The sequence below is a fragment of the Mastigoproctus giganteus genome, chromosome 7, assembly GCF_048544385.1.
Source record: "Mastigoproctus giganteus isolate SK-2022 chromosome 7, ASM4854438v1, whole genome shotgun sequence".
NCBI classification, from domain to species: Eukaryota; Metazoa; Arthropoda; class Arachnida; order Uropygi; family Thelyphonidae; genus Mastigoproctus; species Mastigoproctus giganteus.
The window spans coordinates 220,832,710-220,852,735 of NC_143581.1; the positions used below are offsets into that span (position 1 = coordinate 220,832,710).

Consider the following 20,026-nt stretch of genomic DNA (forward strand, 5'->3'; position numbering starts at 1 on the left):
AGGCGAATAGCGACTGTTATCCGTGAGAAGTGGCCCAACGTGGTATTAGGTAGGTGGTCATAATTCAGTGATTACTGAGTGTATACATATATTGTGTTGATAAGTTGTTCACTGGCCCCAAAGCTACTAGAAATTATTGATTACAAGAAAGATTGAAGGATAATTCCTAGTACCCTTCCTTGCCAAGAATAGGCGAGCCAAAGTACATACACGGATTCTCCTTGAAACCCAAAGTGGACAAAGCGAATCAACAACCCGGTAATATCAATAAGGGCGAAGAAGGTGCACTCTTGATTGTTGCCAACGAATATCCCACACCGAATGGTCTGTCATGCACAGATTCACGCACTAAGACTCATATCTCCCAGAATACGGTAGAAGAAGTCAAGGGGCGGAACCCCTTGGCGAACAAACAAATCGCCGTCCTGGCGAACTGGGCGTTCTTATTAGGCACCACAGGCATTCTTAAATGCCCCATTGGCGTCTTAGCTGACTGCCTAGGTTCTCCTTTATGGATGAACAGCCCCCTGACTGCTATGGTATAAATTCAGAATGAACTCTCACTTTTAGGATCCACTGTACATGTATGTCCCATTCATATGGAGTTCAGACAACTAGTGATATACCAATAAAAATGTTGAATGTGAACGATAGAAATTTTAAAAATAAAAAATATTTAATTTAAAATATTACATATATATATATATATATATATATATATATATATATATATATATATATATATATATATATATATATATATATATATATATATATATATATATACAGTATATATATATATACAGTATATATATATATACAGTATATATATATATACAGTATATATATATATATATATATATATACCAAAAGTAATAAAACACCAATATGGTTGGAGAAAAGAGCATCCGATGTGCAAATATGCAAAGCAGTTGCACTATAAACATTATTATTATCATTACTAGCCATATAATGCAAGGAAGCCTGAGGCTTATGCTGCACCAGCTAAAAAAAAAAAATTCCGAGCTACCCTGAGAGAGAGAATCACAAGAAACAGAAGAATGATGATATCCAGCTCAGGACCATGGGTGTGCCAAGTCTATACTCACCAGATGTGAGCCCCTGGATTACCACATACCACATAGTTCACACTTGTATGCAGCAGAATGAGTCAAGGGCAACAGTTAAATGACTTTTAGAGGGACGTGCTAGTTGAACGTCATATTGGATAAAAGTTCGTGCATGTTACTGTGCGACAGTTGACATGAAAGTGAATATTTCCCCTTCCGATTGATTTTTACGAGTAGCAGTGATGAAATGCCTAGCCCGCTATCGTTAATCTTAGGGTGTTTATCCCCACCTTGCCGCTATTTTAAAATCGGAAAACGAGTTCCCAATTTTAAAACAGCGGCAAGGGTGAGGGAGATAAACGCCGTAACTAAAACTAACCATTGCGCTCAAGGCATGTCAATCACTGCTACTCGCAACAATCAATCGGAAGGGTACCAGATTGTAAAGACTAACCGAAAATTTAAATTTAAAAAAATTTTCTGTTTATACTTCGAGGCGACCACACAGCCAGAAGAGTTAGCATTTGTTAAGGCATATGATGCAAGAAAGCAAACTTATACAGCGTCAGCAAAAAAAAAAACCCTTCCCATTTCAGAAGATAGAGAGAATACAAGAAACAAACAGCACCGTATTTAGTTTTCTGTAAGTTGTTTGCGCATCAGCTTCTGTGGCCATAATGCACTTCCTGTATTTAGTAGTCACAGGACTTGAACCCGGGACATTCAAGGTACGTGTACTTATTCACCCCCGCGTTGACCACTCGGCTACGGCATATAGTGATTCCCATTGCTAGAACATTATATATTAGAAGTGCATTAATATATATATCCCCACTCACGCTGTAACAAGTGTTTCGAAATATGACCACAGCATTTGACTTATACATTTTAATAAAGTCACTGCAGTCTCTAATGATTTATTTCGAAATAACCAGTCGAGAAATGAAAATTCATTTTGGTTCGACTTTCGACCATTTAACTATTAGTTTAAATTAAAAATTAGGGTTTGGCTTTATATCTGGTACCCTTCGGATCGATCGTTGCGAGTAGGAGTGATTGACATGCGCAGCCCGCTATAGTTAGTCTTAGTTAGGGTGTTTATCCTCACCCCCCTTGTTGCTATTTTGAAATCGGGACTCGTTTTCCGATTTTAAAACAGCGGCAAGGGGGAGGGAATAAACACACCAAGATTAACGGGCTAGGCATGTCAATCACTACTACTCGCAACGATCAATCGGAAGAGGTACCAGATTAAATTTAATTGAAACTAATTTAATTAAATATAATAAAACCAAAATTAAACACTTTTCAAACCAACTAATCAAACATACCTCCGGTGGCGCTAGTGATATTAAAATCGTTCAAAAATGCAACAAGGAAAACACCGTAAGCATGATGTACTCCAACAATAAGGAACCCAATTCCAAAACTTGCAAGGCATACTATCCAAGACCAAAATGAATCTAGTAATTTTTCATCATATACTTCTTTTTCTTCGATAAGCTGATCTTGTTCAGGAAGCTGGTTACAAATGGTCTGTAAGGATGGTTGCGTTAAGGATGGATATGCAAGATTTGGATTTTGCTGAGCATAAACTACACTTGTTGTGCTTCCTACATGAGGAATATTAGCCATAATCCTCGTTTTATTAGGAGTGCATATTTGAAAGTATGTTACATCCTGATAAATATTAAAACATGCACATAATGTTACCCCTCTAATAAAACGGGCTGCATTAATTATAAATGAGATCCTTCTTCTATTCGAAAGTATTGTGCTCGCCCATATCATTTCAATCACGTGCTGTAAATTTTTGATTTGCTGGACACCAGTACGTGAATTATTCAAGGAAAATTAACGTCCTAAATTTACCGGTACATTTCTCTAGTGCGCCCTCTATTGCTGCATTAAAGACACTATGTGTTGGCACTTGTGATGAGCTGTGGTTGTTGTGTTGTAATGGTCAGTTTGGCTGTGTAATTTTAATTTCTGGTTAAGATATCGTATTTTTAAAATAGGTAATTATTCAATTTTGGAATAATAATTAATCTTATTTCCCTTTATTAAATGAAAGTATCAAAATTGGTGAAATATTTGATTTTCATTTTTAACGTGTATTTTTGTGCTATTTATTTGCCGGCCAAAGAAAATCCATTCGAGTGCTGATTCGTTTTGTGTTAAATTTAATTAAAGCAATGGGCTGATTTTTTTAAATACTTTTTATTGTTCTCGCTGCCTCTTCTGTCAGAAGAGTTAACAGATTATTGATGTTTTAAATTAAGTTATATTGTGTAGCGTACATTTGGTTAAATATCGAGCGAATTGCACCTGTCTGTCTGTCACTTGAGCTTCGTATAATCAGGAAAACCCACCCATTCGGACGCTATGTTAGAAGTAAGTACAGAAATAAAAGAATGGTTAATGGGGAAAAAAACGCCTCAAATTCACAGAATAAGCATAACTATACTAATTATTTCCATCTGTTTTGTTATCATCAGAAACTTCACGGCACAAGCCGTTATGTGATTGAGATATACTAGGTTTAATCAAAAAGTTTGAATGTAGAAATTTAATTTTATTCAATGAAAAATGTTTGTATTGTTAATATTCTTTATAATCTCCTACAACTACACTGTCCATTGTGCCCACCACTGATCAAAACATTTTTGGAAAGCCTTCTTTTGAGAATGCTTTTATACGGGCTCTTGTATTTGATTATATTTCACGGTGCCAGGGAGCTGAATGATTTTGTGGTAATCCAAGGATGCTCTCATAATTATGGCCAATGGTTTACATGCTTCCTTTGCTGCCTCCCTTAATATCATTGGATGGATCCACCCCAGGTGCCCCTCTTATGTTTAACTTCAACAATTTGTCTTCCACTTCCTCTCAGTTATTACAAAATCATTTAGCTCTCTGTTAAGAGTTTGATAAACTTCCGGCATCCCCTTCCCTAAAGAATTTCTCGTGTGTGATTGTAGATGAAAAATTCTGTTTGTCAGCAACCTGAGCAGGATTATCAACAGCCAAGCCATCAATATCGAGTGGACCAATTTGATTCATCCCCTTCCTTCTAGTGTTTACATAAGTAAAGAAGTCTTTGCTGTTTTTCTTTGCAACCTTTGCCAAATGTTTCTCGTAATCGGCTTCACTTGCCTTGACCTCCTTTGTGACTTGATTACAGTCTAGTGTATATCTCTGTGTCTCCTGATAATTTATATGGATCCTATGCACTTTTTTCTCTGACACGAGTTTCATTAGTTCATCTGATGCCCATTTAGGCCTATACCTTGAAGAGTATTTCTTAGTTAATATAAATTAATTCCTTGAACATTTCCCATTTGGAATTTGATGATGATAACATCAGTTGGTCCCACTCAGTGCCGGCCACAAGCATGTTCAACCGGTTCTGTCAAATAGGGTCCCACGCACAAATGGTCTAAATAATATCCTTTGCATCTTTTCCGCATTTCTATCAATGAGCCTACTGCCGTCTTAATGTCTAGTTACCCACATTATTATCGCTCCAAGAGCACTTTTGCAAGTTGACTTGAAAATTACTCTGAGCGTATACCTCATTCTCAATGTGCATGTTTCGTTTGATATCAAACATTTAAAATAGTTTCTATAGAATGAAGAAAATTTCAATATAACAAACGGATTACAAGAGACTTAACTGGAAGCGCATTGTTCGCACCTCTTGCTTTCAGGCAATTGTGGCAATTAGTGCTGCTGCTGCTAAGCATGAATCAAAGGGATTGCCATTCTGCACTTAATTTTAAATCTTAAATCTTATCCAACCGCCTGTCCCGCATACCCAGAAGTTGTGCTGGTCACCTGATTGGTTAATGCTTCCAGTATTCAACACGGAAGGCAAATAACTGATTTGAAATAAATACAGTACATGAAATTGCAGGCTTACATAATTTTCTTATTATCTGGATCTGTTTCATATTTATATTTTGCAGTTACAAAATAGTTTGTTTATACCATATATTTCAATTTTTTCTCAAAGTAAGTAATTTTTATAATGAAAAATAAAACTGTGAAACTTATTTGTTAGCATATGTTATAGCTTCAATTCTCTATACTATCGTTTCCCAAACTGAGGTCTGCTGACCCCTTGGAGTCTGTAGACCAATTCCAGGGGGTCCACGAAATGGCAGTCTACCATATATATATATATATATATATATATATATATATACGCATGCATATAACATAATCATATGTTATATATAGGGGTCCGCAAACTTTTTTTGATTTTTGATAGTATTAGTAATGGCCACATGGTGCAAGGAAGCCTATGGCTTATGCTGAACTAGCCAAAAAATAAATTAACAAAAAATACATAAAATAAAATAAGAAGAAAATTAAAAAAATAATAATAAAAATTAATAAGAGAAAAGGAAATGGACAAACTAAGCATTTCCCTCCTCCTTTAGGTAATTATCCACCTTACCTTTGAATTTCCTCAGACTGTCAGCCTCTACCACCCATGTAGGTAACTTATTCTGGTAATTTATAACTCGCTGGCTAAAATAAAACTTCCTGCAATCTAGCCTAAATAGCTCCCCCCCCCCCCTATAACTTGAAATTATGTCCCATAGTTCTAGAATCATTTATAACTGTGAAAATTTCATCATTATTCATTTTGCTTATTCCTCTAAGAGCCTTAAACACCTAAATCAAGTCTCTAAGGTGCCTAGTTTCCAAGCTCTGCAACCCACATATTCGAAGTCTTTCCTCATATGGATGCCCTTTTGCCGATCTCACCAGGCGAGTTACCACGTCTTTGGACCCGTTCAAGAAGAACAATGTCTTTCTTCAGGTGCGGTCTCCATACTTGAGCACAGTATTCCAAGTGTGGTCTAACAATAGCCTTATATAATGGGATTATGAAGTCCTTATTTCTACTAGCGATTGTTCGATAAATCATTGACAGGACACCATGGGGCCTCCTTGCAACCAGTCTACAATGCTTGGAGAACTTCATATCTGACCGTATCTTAATACCCAAATCCCTTTCCTCCGCTACCAGCTTTAGTTCAACTCCATCAAGTGTATAAGTTATTTTGGGGTTACTGTTTCCCAGGTGCAATACCTTACCAGGTGCCATTTTTCTGATCATCTCTGAAGCCTATCTAGGTCATTCTGAAGAAGCTCAGCCGACCGGGCTAGCCGGGTGGGTAAAGTGCCTACCTAGCAACCCAAAGGTCGCGGGTTCGATTCTCGCCTCGGGCTTGGATCAAAGTACTGCAAAAACCTTGGGAGGTGCATTATGGCCACAGAAGCCTATGCGCCAACAACTACTAACACTAACACACACACTGAAGAAGCTCTGCTTGTTGGCAATCATTAACTACTCTACCAATCTTCACATCATCTGCAAATTTAAATATCACACCCTCTATCCCTTCATCGATATCATTTATGAAAATCAAAAAAATAATGGTCCTAATATTGATCCTTGGGGAACCCCACTTCTTACATCAACCCAATCTGAGGAATAACCATTTATCACAACCCTCTGCCTCTTGCCCTGAAGCCACCCTGCTATCCATCTAAGGATTTTTCCTGTGATTCCAACCTGTTCCAGCTTATAAAGTAACTGCTCATATGGGACTGAGTCAAATGCTTTGCTGAAATCCAAATAAACAATGTCAGAATTATTCCTTAAGTCCAGCTCTTGAGTGATCCTGTCAAAATAGCTAACCAGATTAGTTAAGCATGATTTTACCTTTACAAAACCATGCTGAGTATCCTTCATAATTCCATTGCCTTCTAAGTGATCCTGAATTCCACCCTTGATCATAGGCTCCATGACTTTACTACTGAAGTTAGACTAACTGGCCAGTAATTTCCCACTTCACTCTTAGAATCGCCCTTATGTATTGGAGATACATTGGCACTTTTCCCATCCAACGGAATCACTCCCAAGTCCAGTGATGCTCTCATAATTAGCCTCAATAGTTCAATGCACTCACTTTCCGCCTCCCTTAAGATTATAAGGTAAATGCTATCAACCCCAGGAGCCTTACTGGCCTGTAGGCCCAAAAGTTTTTTCATTAAATAAACGTGTGAAATTCTAACATCATTAATTACATTCTTTCAACTTCACTCCCAGAATTTCTCATTGATGGGAAGGGTTTTTCTTCTGTAAATATTGACGCAAAGTAACTGAGTTCATCTGCAACTTCAGCTGGGGCATCTAATACTATCCCACATCCATTACATAAGGGTCTGATCTGGTTTGTCCTTCTCTTTGCATTTATATATGTGAACAATTCCTTAATTTCCCCCCCCCCCCTCTTTGCCAGCAATTTCTCATAATCTGCCTTTGCCAGCCTAACCTTTTTAGTGGCATTATTACAGATCAATTTGTAGCTGTTATAGGCTTCAGTACTTTTTATTGCTCTGTAAGTTTTCCATGCCATCTTTTTCTCCTCAAGTAATTTGGCAACTTCATTATTCATCCAACTTGGAATCCTCCTCGTGAAATATTTTTTTAATGGTATATAAGCATTCAAGGCTTCTGTGATTAATGTTCTAAAGGTATACCATAAAAAAAAGGTCCATAGATCTCAGTAGTTTGGGAACCACTGCTCTATATGATTTCAATTTTTCAGCATTGCTTATAAACATCACAAAATTTGCCTCCTAATCTGTATGGTTAAAATATGATGAAATTAAAATGAACATTTCCCCCCCCCCCCCATGGGGAAAAAAGTGTACTCTTCTACTGTGATTTTGAATTATAAGTTTATTTCCAGAATTTCATAATGAATTTTTTATTTTTATTTATTGTTTCATTATATATGTGACATGAGTTATAATTATTTCCTTTTTCAATAAATTAATAATTATTTATTTTTTAATATTTTTTAATCCAAATATTTTGGGGCGGCAAATTTGATTTCCCTTATTGGCAGCACATAGGGTGGCAGCAGCCCCGTGTTTCGTAAAATATTAAAATTGTTATAAAGAATAATAAGTCATTATTATTGTATCGTATCATTTACTAAAGTGATATTATAAATACTAAAATGTGTAATATTTTAAAATACTTTTTTTATTCATTACCATAACAACTGTTTTTATGCTACATAGGTACACTGATATTTTATTTTTAAGAAATTAATATTTATAAAGACAAAAACATTTTTTATGCAAATAACTTACATGATATAAATATCTTTAATAATAATGGAAACGCAAACTTAATAATTTATATATAATATGAAAATATTTTATTTTAACCTTAATAGATTTTAAATTAAATTAGTTATTTTTAAATTTAATTATTTCCTAGTTACTGCAAAATTTGAAAAAATTAAAAATTCACTATTACAAAAACACCCTGAATAAGCTTTGCACAGGGCCCCACAAATTTTGGGGCCAGCACTGGTCCCACTTTATAGAATTTAAAAACTGTCTGAGACCACTTTAGCCATCTTTACAAACGCAAAAACCTCTCCCTTTACCCTTGATGTTAGTTACGTCTTTAAGTAAATCCAAAATCAATACACTGTGATCGCTGCCACCTAGTGGTTCTTTTATCTGCAGATTCTTAATGCATGATAATCAGATCAGATCAAGAGTATTACTCTCTCTCTCTCTCTCTCTCTCTCTCTCTCTCTCTCTCTCTCTCTCTCTCTCTCTCTCTCTCTCTCTCTCTTTGTTGCCTCTCTAACATGCTGCTGTAGAAAAGTCATCCAATAAATCCACAAAAGTCTTGGTAGTCTAAGTGACCAATCCACAAGTTCCAGTTAATATCTGGAAAGTTAAAATCCCCCATTATAAGACACTAAGATTTACTGGTTCACTCTTTTTCTCTGTACAGCTGTTCATTGTACTTATCAGTCATTAGGCCTATAACACACTCCTACTCTCATTTTTGCTTTCCCAGTGCCTGTGTCACAGCAAACTGCCAAAGCACATTGCATTGGCCACCCATGTCAACTGGATGCACAGCCTTAGATTTATGTTCTTCTTAACTAAGAACCTAATTCCCCCCCCCCCTCTCCTATCCTGTTTATCCTTTCTCTATACATTGTACTCTCTACATTCAAATTCTGGAGCCCTTATATCTGAGTGACACCACATCTCTGAAATCCCATCTGCATTTGATATCTTGACCTGCACTTCAAAAAATTTGTTTACTATGCTCCTAGCATTGGTGTACGTGCACCTGTTCTTACTCCTAGTTACCATAACACATCCCATATATTTTGCTTGTTTCATAATGTATCCCAGCAGTTCTTGAAATTCCCGACACCATGCTTTCAAGGCTGGTGCTCAGTCCAATAGGAGCAGTGCAAAAATCACTTTCACCTCTGCCTACAACTAGAAGCTAGTAGTCCTCCCTCCCAAGCTAACAGTTTTCCAACCCACCTGACACCTCGATAGTATTAGTAAATATTCTTGCACCCTTTCTATTTAAGTGTATCCCATCCCTGTAGAAGCAGTCTATTCTGTTAATAAGCACAGACTATGCTGATATAAATGCTACCCCATGAGCCTTGTCTATCTCTGAAGGCTGAATTGATTGACAAGGCTCTCATACTCCCTCCTGTCATGTCTGGGCAGAATTGTAGACACTTTCAAACTTAATCTTAACTTGTAATTTTTTTCTTTTTTTTCAAAATTACCCTATACTTGTTAAGCCTTCAGATCTCTTACTTGTAATGTCATTAGTGCCAAAGTGTACAACAATGTCACCTTTTGTGTCCTTAATAATGATGATATCTGCTGTATGATGTCATCAACCTTTGCCCCTGGCAGATATACCCTGATCCTATTACACCTATCCTATTTTGCACAATATATTTTCCATTTTCCTGACAATAGTCACTAGCCGACCGGGTAGCTGGGTGGGTAAAGTGCCTGCCTGGCAACCCAAAGGTCGCGGGCTCAATTCCCGCCTCGGGCTTGGATCAAAGTACTGCAAAAACCTTGGGAGGTGCATTATGGCCACAGAAGCCTATGCGCTAACAACTACCAAAAAAAAAAAAAAAACAATAGTCACTGACAACATTTAGCACCTGTAGGACTAGTGCATTCTGCCTTGAGAGTTGTTTGCTGTGTTGCCTGATGATTAAGTGCATGCTTGGCAATGATGTGGGCAAGCTGAGAGCTTGATGGACCTCCAATTTAATTCCTTCGAGGGCATCCACCCTCTTCAAGATGCTGTAAAGGCCCAAAACAATTCCGAGTTGCCTCCTAATATATTCACATTCCTTACATTGAGCACACAGACATCCCCCTTGCAATATCATATCCCATTCTTGATAGCTCTGCAAATATCAAACATGTCATAATCTCATAATGCTATGATACGGAGGACAACTGCCACACTCAGTTCTCCCCAGACCCATGGCACTCCTACTAGCTTGAGCTCTTTGCTTTGTTGCTCTGGTGCGAGACATGATTTTCATTCAAACTTAGTATAGCGTATTTCCCCCATGTATAAGATGCACCCTTTTTCGAAAAACGGGGTCTAAAAACTGGGTGCATCTTATACAGTGGTTGTAGATTTTTTTACTTGCATTTCCCGCTTGTTGTCTTTGCACTCATTGTTTCGCACTTGTTACTAGTATATTAGGTTGTGTTTTGCGACGTTCTGCCCAGAAATGGCTGAGAAAAGATTTTCGTACAGTGCTGAATTCAAGTTAAAAGTGAATGGAAATCGTGCTTCTGAATGCAAGTTTGGTCCTCCTCCAACTGAGAAAACAATCCGAGACTGGCTACAGGAAGAAGAAACCCTACTGAAAACGCCACGGCAGAAGGCCATGAGAGGCAAGTCAGCAAAATGGCCTGATTTAGAGAGGGAATTGAAGATATAGATTGAGGAGCAAAGGGCAATTGGAATTCCTGTGTCCACAAAGATGGTTCAGCATGAGGCAAGAAGAATTTCTGATGAAAAAGAAGTTACTGATTTCAAAGGAGGACACAATTGGTGCTTCAGGTTCATGAAACGGAATGGACTAAGCATGCGTACACACACCAGACTTGCCCAAAAGATGCCTGAAAGCTAGGAGCATAAGGTCCTTGAATTTCATCGTTTTGTCATTCAATGTCGGAAGACAACATCAGTTTGAGTTGGGACAGATTGCAAATATGGACGAAGTCCCCATTCAGTTTGATGTCCCAAGTTAACAGAACTGTTGATAAGAAGGGGGTGAAAACTGTAACTGTGAAGACAAGTGGACATGAAAAGAGCCATTATACAGTTGTTCTAGCTTGTTGTGCCGACGGAACCAAGCTGCCTCCTATGCTAATTTTCAAATGCAAAACAATGCCAAAAGAAGACATTCCTCGAGGAGTGATTTTCGACGTTCGAGAGACGAATGGAACCAATGGATGAAGTCTTCTGGGGACAATTTGACACCAGCAGGAAGAGTGAAGAAACCAACTATAGGAGAAGTTTGTACCTGGGTGAAAAGATTCTGGGATAATATCAAGATTGAGATCTTTGTCAAGTCATTTAAGAAGTGTGGCATTTCAAATGCCATAGATGCCTGAGGACGGGGCAATATATGAAGACAGTGATTCGTCATCAGACACAGATGAGGACAAGCTAATGGATGGGAGTTTTGACAGTGATGAGGAGTTGTATGAATTTTATGATGAATAAAACTTGAGTTCAATAACCTTATGTAATACATTTTTTTTTTCAAATTTCGGGCCCCAAAATTAAGGTGCATCTTATACGTGGGGAAATGCGGTAATTAAAAATACTACACTAAACAAATATATTTAATGCAGTAATAATACTATGCACCAGTTATGCTATGGAGTTTATGTTATTCTTCAAATGTTCATATCGATACACCAGTTACGCAGCAATATACTACAGCACTACTAAGTTTGCGTTAATATGTATTAGGCTATAATGTTATGCTTGGAAGTTATGAGTTAATTAATATATATAACAGAATTATTGAACTAGTGCCGACCTAAGTGATTCAAACTTTAGAGCTACCTATTTACCACAATTAAAAATTTTGAATTCCCCTACCACTCTCTATAACTATAACAATGGCAGCAATACTTGAATGATATAAATGTTCTAAATATATTAAGTATTAACCTACAGAATCTCTAGCTAAATTAAAAAATAAAATAATGAGCGTGACTAGGACTATAAAGTTACTTATAGAGTATAATTTAAAATGACAATTAGATCAATAAAATGGCAAAATTCTTCATAAACTTATCCACTTGTTAGAGCTGAAAATTGACTAGCACATGGATATTCATGCCATTTATATGGCAATCACAGCATGGATTTGTTAAGAGGCTGACTTGTTTGACCAATCTGATTGTATACTAGATACTGTTGCACATAAAAGGCTGCTGTACAGATTGGAGCAGTGTGGCATTAAGAGTAAGTATCTGCTACAGATAAAAGGATGGTTGAATGGGAGAAGACAGTTATCAATGGGCACTGCTCATCACAGACAAATGTTATTAGTGGGGTTCCTTGTGGTTCACTGCTGGTCCCATTATTGTTTTATTTATTAATGATAATGAAGATATATCGGGCTTAATTCTTAAGAGTTTGCAGATAATACAAAGGTTGGCGAGGCAGTTAATCACAGTAATCATTGTACTGCTGCAACAAGGTCTAGATAAATTAGGTAGTGTGCTGAGAGGTGTCAGTTAAAGGATACTTTATATGGGTAGCAGTAATCTCAGATTAATGTACCAACTGTGTTGGTACCTTACTCAGGGTATTAGAGAATGAAAAAGATCTGGGGATAATTATTATGCAATCAGATATGAAATTCTCCAAGCAGTGCACACACAGATGCCAGAACAACTTATGGGGTCTTGTCAGATATACACAGTGGTGAGCTGTGAATATTTTAATAATGGACTCGCAGTTTTTCCGACACTCTACCGAGTAAATCTGATCTGTCACAGAAGTGACGTCACCCGCGGCTTCCGCTAGAGGCGCTTCCCATGCTCACACTACTAGTAGTGTGATTAGAGCGCGTGACGCATTTTTTGTGACCAGTATGATATCTCGAGTCAGGGATGGACAGATGCGGCTTATTACTCCCTTAACCATGCGTATAAGTGAATGTGTAAAACTTTCCTAGGTCTATCTAAAAAAAACTTAAAAACCTGGTCGTCATGCCTCGCCTTACGATGATAACTGGATACGCCAGTGTCTATAGTTCTAACTTTTTAGAATTTTTGAATAGTATGACATCACAATCATTCTTCCTGAAGTTACTACTGCAGTAAGTATGATTGCAACAATACAAATATTTGTCAACAATTTCTTTTTTCATCTCTCATTTTCATTACATTCCATTCTTAGGTTCCCCTAACAGCTGCGTATGTCGCTTCAACTACAAGATCGGTGCTATTTTACAGAGATATTTAGATATGTTGCATTCGAAAGTATACATTTCTTACTTTAGTTAACATAAATCCATTGTATCTTGTCTTCCAGAAATTATGAAAATCTGTGAATGATCAATAAAATATTTACAATAAAAAAGCTCTTATTTTGTAATCGATATATACAAATCAAAATACCTAAAAGAAACGCAAAGGATGTTTTGCAACTTTTTATTCATCTTTTTTTTAACGACTAGGGAAATATAAATGGATACATTTTTTTATGATAAAATTTTAATATTGCAAATAAAAAATAGCATGAAATATTTCACATATCAGTTATATCACAAAACATTCCACAATATAAAAACAAATATTACATAAAGAAAAAACTTTCTGGAAAAAGTACACAAAAATCACAGATTACACAAAAAAAAATATTACACAAATATTCAAGAAAAATTTATTCTAAAAATTGCCATATACAATTTACTTCTTTATTAATATTTGTTGATCTTCTGCTTTGCTCAAAAGGTTAGCGATGATTACAAAGGAATGATTTGATGTAACGATCCAGAACAAATTGAAGCAATGGTTTTCCATTTAGATGTATGGTCATCATGATCTGTAAATGTGTTTGATTGTCACAATATTATTCATTACGCTGAAAGCTCACTTAGCTTCAGCACTGCTAATCGCAATGGTTTCAAAGATATTTTCTTACTTTCTTAATAAAAGGGAATTTCACTTGATTTTAAAGAAACTGTCTTCGACAAAATCTCTAAAATCATTAATTTTTATTTCATATTTTATCAGAAAACAAATTTCTTATTCGGTTTTCACCATCTTGCCACTGAGACGAAAGTTCTTTCACATTCCACGATTTCGGGTAGCATATGTTTAAAATTTATTTCAATGGTATTGTTATTTTCTTTATTTAATTTAAAATCATCCTGTTGCATTAATGACTTATCCTTTAAGGATAAAACAATGCATTTAATAAATTGTCACGAGGTAATTTTTTTAACTTTTGATTTTGATTCCTTAATTCTTTCCACTTCAACATGCTTCAAAATGGTTAAGATATTCCAAATTTAAAAATCTGGAATATTTAATTTTTGATTCAAAATGTTTGCACAAAGTGGGATAATTGCTCCAGCCCACAATTGCCGTCCGCAAGCTACTCATCGTGGCCTGAACACACAACTGATCTTTTTAGTTTCCACATAGAGTTCTTCGGCAATCATTCTTAATTCGCACTAGTTTTTTTTTGAGATTGGTGATACTGTTTTTGTTTTTTTTTTTTTTTTTTGTTTTTTTTTTTTTAATTATTATTGCCTGTATGCCATTATATTTTAGAACATCTACACAGTGAAAGGCTCGACAAAGTTTCAAAATCTGCCAACATTTCATCTTCGTAAAGTTTATATAATATTTTAGTTTCCTCAGTTCTCCCCCCCCCCCATGTTGCTACTCTCACTAGTTCTTTGAATATTGTTCAAAATGTCAGAATCACACAGATATTCAGCTACTGTGACCAGGTAAACATAGATGGAGAAATTATAGCCTCTGGTCAACAACACAGGTTGACCAGAGGCTATAATCAGTGTCAAGAATCTTCTTAATCCTCTGACTGGCTGTGGAAAGCATATTTGACTAGCACAACTTCTTGGTATGTGACTGCATAGGTTTTACGGATACCACTAACATTGTGAAATTGTAATCCCTTTCGCTCTTAATTCACACTTTCTAATTGCCTAAAAGCCAGAGGTCAGAACAATGCATACAAAGTTCTCTCCTGATCCGTTCGTTACATGGAAATTTTCTTCGTTCAACAGAAACTATTTTAAATGTAATTACCAAGAGGAATCAAAAAAATTCGCTATAAAGAAGTTCGTTAAACAGAGGTCCGACTGTAATTAAATCAAAAATGAAGCAATTTTAAAATACATAACCGATTGATTGTGCCATTAAAATGCTGGTAATTCCCTCCCCCCCCCCCCTCGCCCCACCGTAGTTTCAGCTCTGGATAATTGCATTCAGGATTTCATTTGTAAAATAAATGATCATCTCAACAATGGGCTCGCAAATTTTCAAAAAAAAATGACAATGGGCTATTGCGAGCCCACTATAGCTCACCACTGATATATCAGAAAGTTTGCCAATAACTATAAGGAGCTTTGATTATCCCATTATATAAGGCAATGGTTAGGCCACATCTGAAGTACTGCATACAGGCCTGGAAGCTTCATTTGCAGAAGAATGTGGATCTGTTGGAGTGAGTGCAGAGATCAACAAGATTAGTGAGGGAAACAAAAGCGTGATCTTATCAGGAAAATCTTCAGTTGGCTAGACACCTTTGAGGAGATCTGACCGAGGTGTTTAAGGCTCTGAATGGATTGATTAAGTTCAGTGCTGGTGGAATCCTTCCTCTTGCTTGTTGCTTTTTGATACTGTTGCACATGGAAGAATGCTGCACAAATTGGAGCAGTGTGGCATTGGAGGTAAATTGCTGCTATGGATAAAGGGATGGTTGAGTGGGAGAAGACAGAGTGGTAATCAATGGACACTGCTCTTCAAGGACTAATGTTTATTAGTGGAGTCCCCCAGGATTCAGTGTTGGGTCCATTGTTCTCTGTATTCATTAATGATATTGACGATGGTATATCAGGCTTAATGTCCAAGTTTGCAGACGATACGAAGGTCAGCAGGGTTGTTAATGACAGTACGCTGCTGCAACAGGATCTAGAAAAGTTGAGCAGATGGGCTGAGAGGTGGCAATTGAAGTTTTAATATTGACAAATGTAAAGTACTGCATGTGGGAAGCAGTAACCCCAGAGTAACGTATCAACTATGTGTGGTACTACACTGACAGTGGTAGAGAGTGAAAAGGACCTGGGGGTAATTATGCAGGCAGATATTAAGTTTTCTGAGTAGTGCAGATGGTCTGCAAGAGTAGCTCATGGTGTTTTGTCAATGATATACAGGAATTTTTCTAGCAGGGATAAGGAGATGATTATCCCCTTGTATAAGGCAATGGTCAGGCTACACCTTCAGTACTATATACAGGTCTGGAGGCCTCATTTTAAGAAGGATGTAGAGCTGCTGGAACGAGTACAGAGAACGGCAACAAGATTAGTAAATGGAACAAATGGTTGCTCTTACGAAGAAAGGCTTAAGTTTTGCAAATTACAGTGTCTGGAGACTAGGCACCTGCGAGGTGATCTGATTGAGGTGTATAAAGCCTTGAATGGTTTGAGCATGCTCAGTGTTGATGGGATTCTTTCTCTTTTTCAGAATAATCGTCTGAGAGGGCATAAATTCAAATTGAGGAAAGATAGTTGTAGGATAGCTGTGCGGAAGTTTGCCTTTAGCCAGTAGGTGGTTGATTGCTGCAACAAATTTCCATCTAGGTGTGTGTGTGTGGGGGGGGGGGGGGCTGAATCTATATAACAGAGGTTCCCAAACTTTCTTGATTCACGGCGCCCTTACTGCCCCAGTAATTTTTTCATGGCACCCCTAGGCCAAAAGAAATACCTAACACTGTGGTTTTCGACCTTTTAATATATACCTATATAATAATTTTATTCTTTATATAGAGGTACTAAATATAGATCATCACAAAATTAAAAAGATACGGTACAATGGATATTGTACCGTACCCTTTTTATAATGAAATAAATATATAAATTTCAAAAAAATAATAACTTTAAGTAACTTAAACCCAAATTACACGGCACCCCAAGAATGTGAGCAGCAGTGCGTAGCACACGCTTCTTGATTAGACCGGGGTTCGAGCCCGTCACCACCAAATACGGAGGATGCGGAAAGGTCAGGGAATGACCACCGCATATCCCGGAGCAATATGGCCTTAGTTGCTAATGCTCCTAAAAACCAAATAACAACAACCCAAGAATGTTTCTGCGGCATCCAAGTTGAAAACCACTGCTATATAAGCTTGCATGATGTGCCCTTGCTAATGCTAATTTTATTGCTTGTTTGTTTAGCATGTACTGTTTTTGTTGATGAAATTTATTCAGACTGGTGTAGGTAACCTAATAAATAATGTCATCTTACTTAAATCATTTTATCCATTTCATTTGTAACAGCATTAAAACAGCTGAACAGTATAGGAAAGCAAAGTTTGCATAGCAGCTACTGTCAAAAAAAAAAAAAAAAAAAAATGAAAATGAGAAATTATCTGCCAAGTATTATATTTTACCTTCCTCTTCTCAAAATCCCCATCAAACCTATATAAGATCTTCTTTGCCTTAACAAGGTTAGGCAGTAACTTGTTCCAGTATATCATTATTCTAAGGTCAGAATAATGAGAATTTTTTAATATCTAGTCTCAACTTATCTTCATTAATTTGAATTTTGTCCCCTTGTTTATATCATCCTAGAAAGAGAAAATAACCCTCCATGATTAAGTTTCCTCAACCTATTATTGCTTTAAACACCTCATTTAGATTCCCATACAGAATCCTAGTTGAAAACTTGTATTTTACAGAACATGGTCTTATACTGTAATGGTAATACATTATAAGACCAAGAATGGAACAAAACTGGTTGTCGATACTCTTTGTATTCAAAACTAGTTTTGTTGCTTCAGTTGTATTTTTTCAAGAGTCCCATTTACTGAATTGAGGACTACTCTTTATGTACAGTTTTCAAGATGTAATACAAACATTGATTGTATAATGGGATAATTACAAGGAGCACATGCACAGTGTGTAAAAGTAATGCACACTGTGCATGTTCTCCTCACTCCATACACCTATGTGACTGACATTTATCAGAATAATAATTTGAGGTTTAACCTTAATATTAGTGTAATTGAAACAGTTCCTACTTTGAATGTTTGTGTATAGGCTTTTAAAAATGGATGGTAATATATATTGCTTCATGTTAGATTTTTGGTCAGATTACAGTTTCAGATCAAAGGTTTTTTTATAAAAATTAATTTTGTGGTTGAATGCTGATGTAAATGTGTGAATTTTTGCAGGAAGTGTGTAATTAGCGAAATAGACTGTGGCACAATTTCACACTGGTCTCAAAGGTTTTGTGAAGGTCAGACTAGTGTTGAAGACAGTTGATACTTGGGTAGACAAAGAACATCTAATGACAACACACTTGCAGTGGTTATTGCCACCATTTTGAAGGAAGACAGACGTGTGACCTGTGAAAAAATAGCCAGCAAATCTGGAATACCAAAATTATTTGTTCACTGTTTAACTGAGATGTTACAAAAGTGAAATGATGCTTCCCAATGGATCCTACATTTAGTGTCAGATGAACAATGGGTAAAGTGTAAAGAAATTGCAATGCAGTTGCTCACACATTATGAAGAAGGTGAAGAAATTTTGAAATGCATTGTTGCCATTGATGGACACAACTTGAATTTGAACTGAAGTCACAATTGGCTCAGTGGGAGCATCCATCTTTGCCACACCCCTCTAAATGCCACTGGCAACAATCAAAGATGAAACTTTTAGTTACCATGTCCTATGATTATGAGTTCGTTGTTGCTGCTGATTATGTGCCACTTGGAAGATTGATAATTGGAGACTACTATGCAACATTTGGTCATCAGAAATTGCACCTGAAAATTCCTCAGAAGTGGCCACAGCTGTTGGAAGCTGGTGTGCTGTACTCCGTGACATCACAAGGCTTCATATCATACAGCCTGTACTGCTTATTTTCACTGATTACAAGTGGGAACCACTACCTTCCCCCCTTCCTTATAGTCCTGATATGAGATCCTTGTGATTATGATCTATTCCCCAAGTTAAAAGATATCGCTGCATGGACAAAGATTTCCATCTTTAGAAGCCTTGAGTGCAGCTGTGACCCAATTCATCAGATAGCTTAACTTCAGCAGAAAGTTAAACAGCATTCAAAATATTATCTGAACATTGGGAAGCAATCATAAGGCATGAAGTAGGCTACATTAAAGATTTGATGTAAATTATGTTATAAAATAAATTCATTTTAAATTAACTTCTTTTGACATTACTTTGGGATAACCCTTGTACATTACTGACAGAATTTCCAGTATATGTTATTACTTCATCTTGACTGGCTGAATTTTAGCATATCATTTACAGTGCTCTATGCACTGATCTTCATATCAGACTATTAGAACATGGTCCTTTTCACTGTTAGTAGAGGTGAGTATGCTACAAAGCAGATCCTGGGTATCATACTCGCTCTGTAGCATAGTATAGTTACTGTGATTCAGTTTGCAGAACCTTACATTTAGTACCATTAATACTTAATTACCTTTTTATTTTTTTTAAACTAAGCTTTTGAACTTCTTTGTACTATATGGCCAAAACCAATAACTGGTTTTTTAAACCAATTAATTTTGGCTATATGGTGCAAAGAAGTATGAGGCTTTTGTTGAAGTAGTCAAAAAAAAAACACTACTGATTGGGAAACTTCTTATAATCCAGTCTATAATTCTTTTTGCTTATTTCAAATGTCAAAAAGGCAAACAGCATAAGCTTGACTTCTGGGACAACTGCAATTTTTTTTCAAAGTTATAGCTATACACCCATATTTCATCACCAGTGAGAATATAGTTGATTAGATTTCAATTG

General features: G+C 36.5%; 2 protein-coding genes across 2 annotated transcripts in view; one reads left to right on the forward strand and one right to left on the reverse strand.

Moving 5' to 3' along the window:
* LOC150083706 (uncharacterized) overlaps positions 1-2,705 on the reverse strand; it is a 189,029-nt gene extending 186,324 nt beyond the window's left edge. Inside the window, exon 1 of the mRNA XM_090378576.1 lies at positions 2,402-2,705. Coding sequence (XP_090234702.1) covers positions 2,402-2,705 — 304 coding nt within the window. The remainder of the gene's footprint in view (positions 1-2,401) is intronic.
* A 264-nt stretch (positions 2,706-2,969) lies between these two features.
* Positions 2,970-20,026, forward strand: part of LOC150083707 (protein TFG-like) — a 68,757-nt gene continuing 51,700 nt past the window's right edge. The window contains exon 1 of the mRNA XM_090378138.1: positions 2,970-3,088. The gene's annotated coding sequence lies outside the window, so the exon portion shown is untranslated. The remainder of the gene's footprint in view (positions 3,089-20,026) is intronic.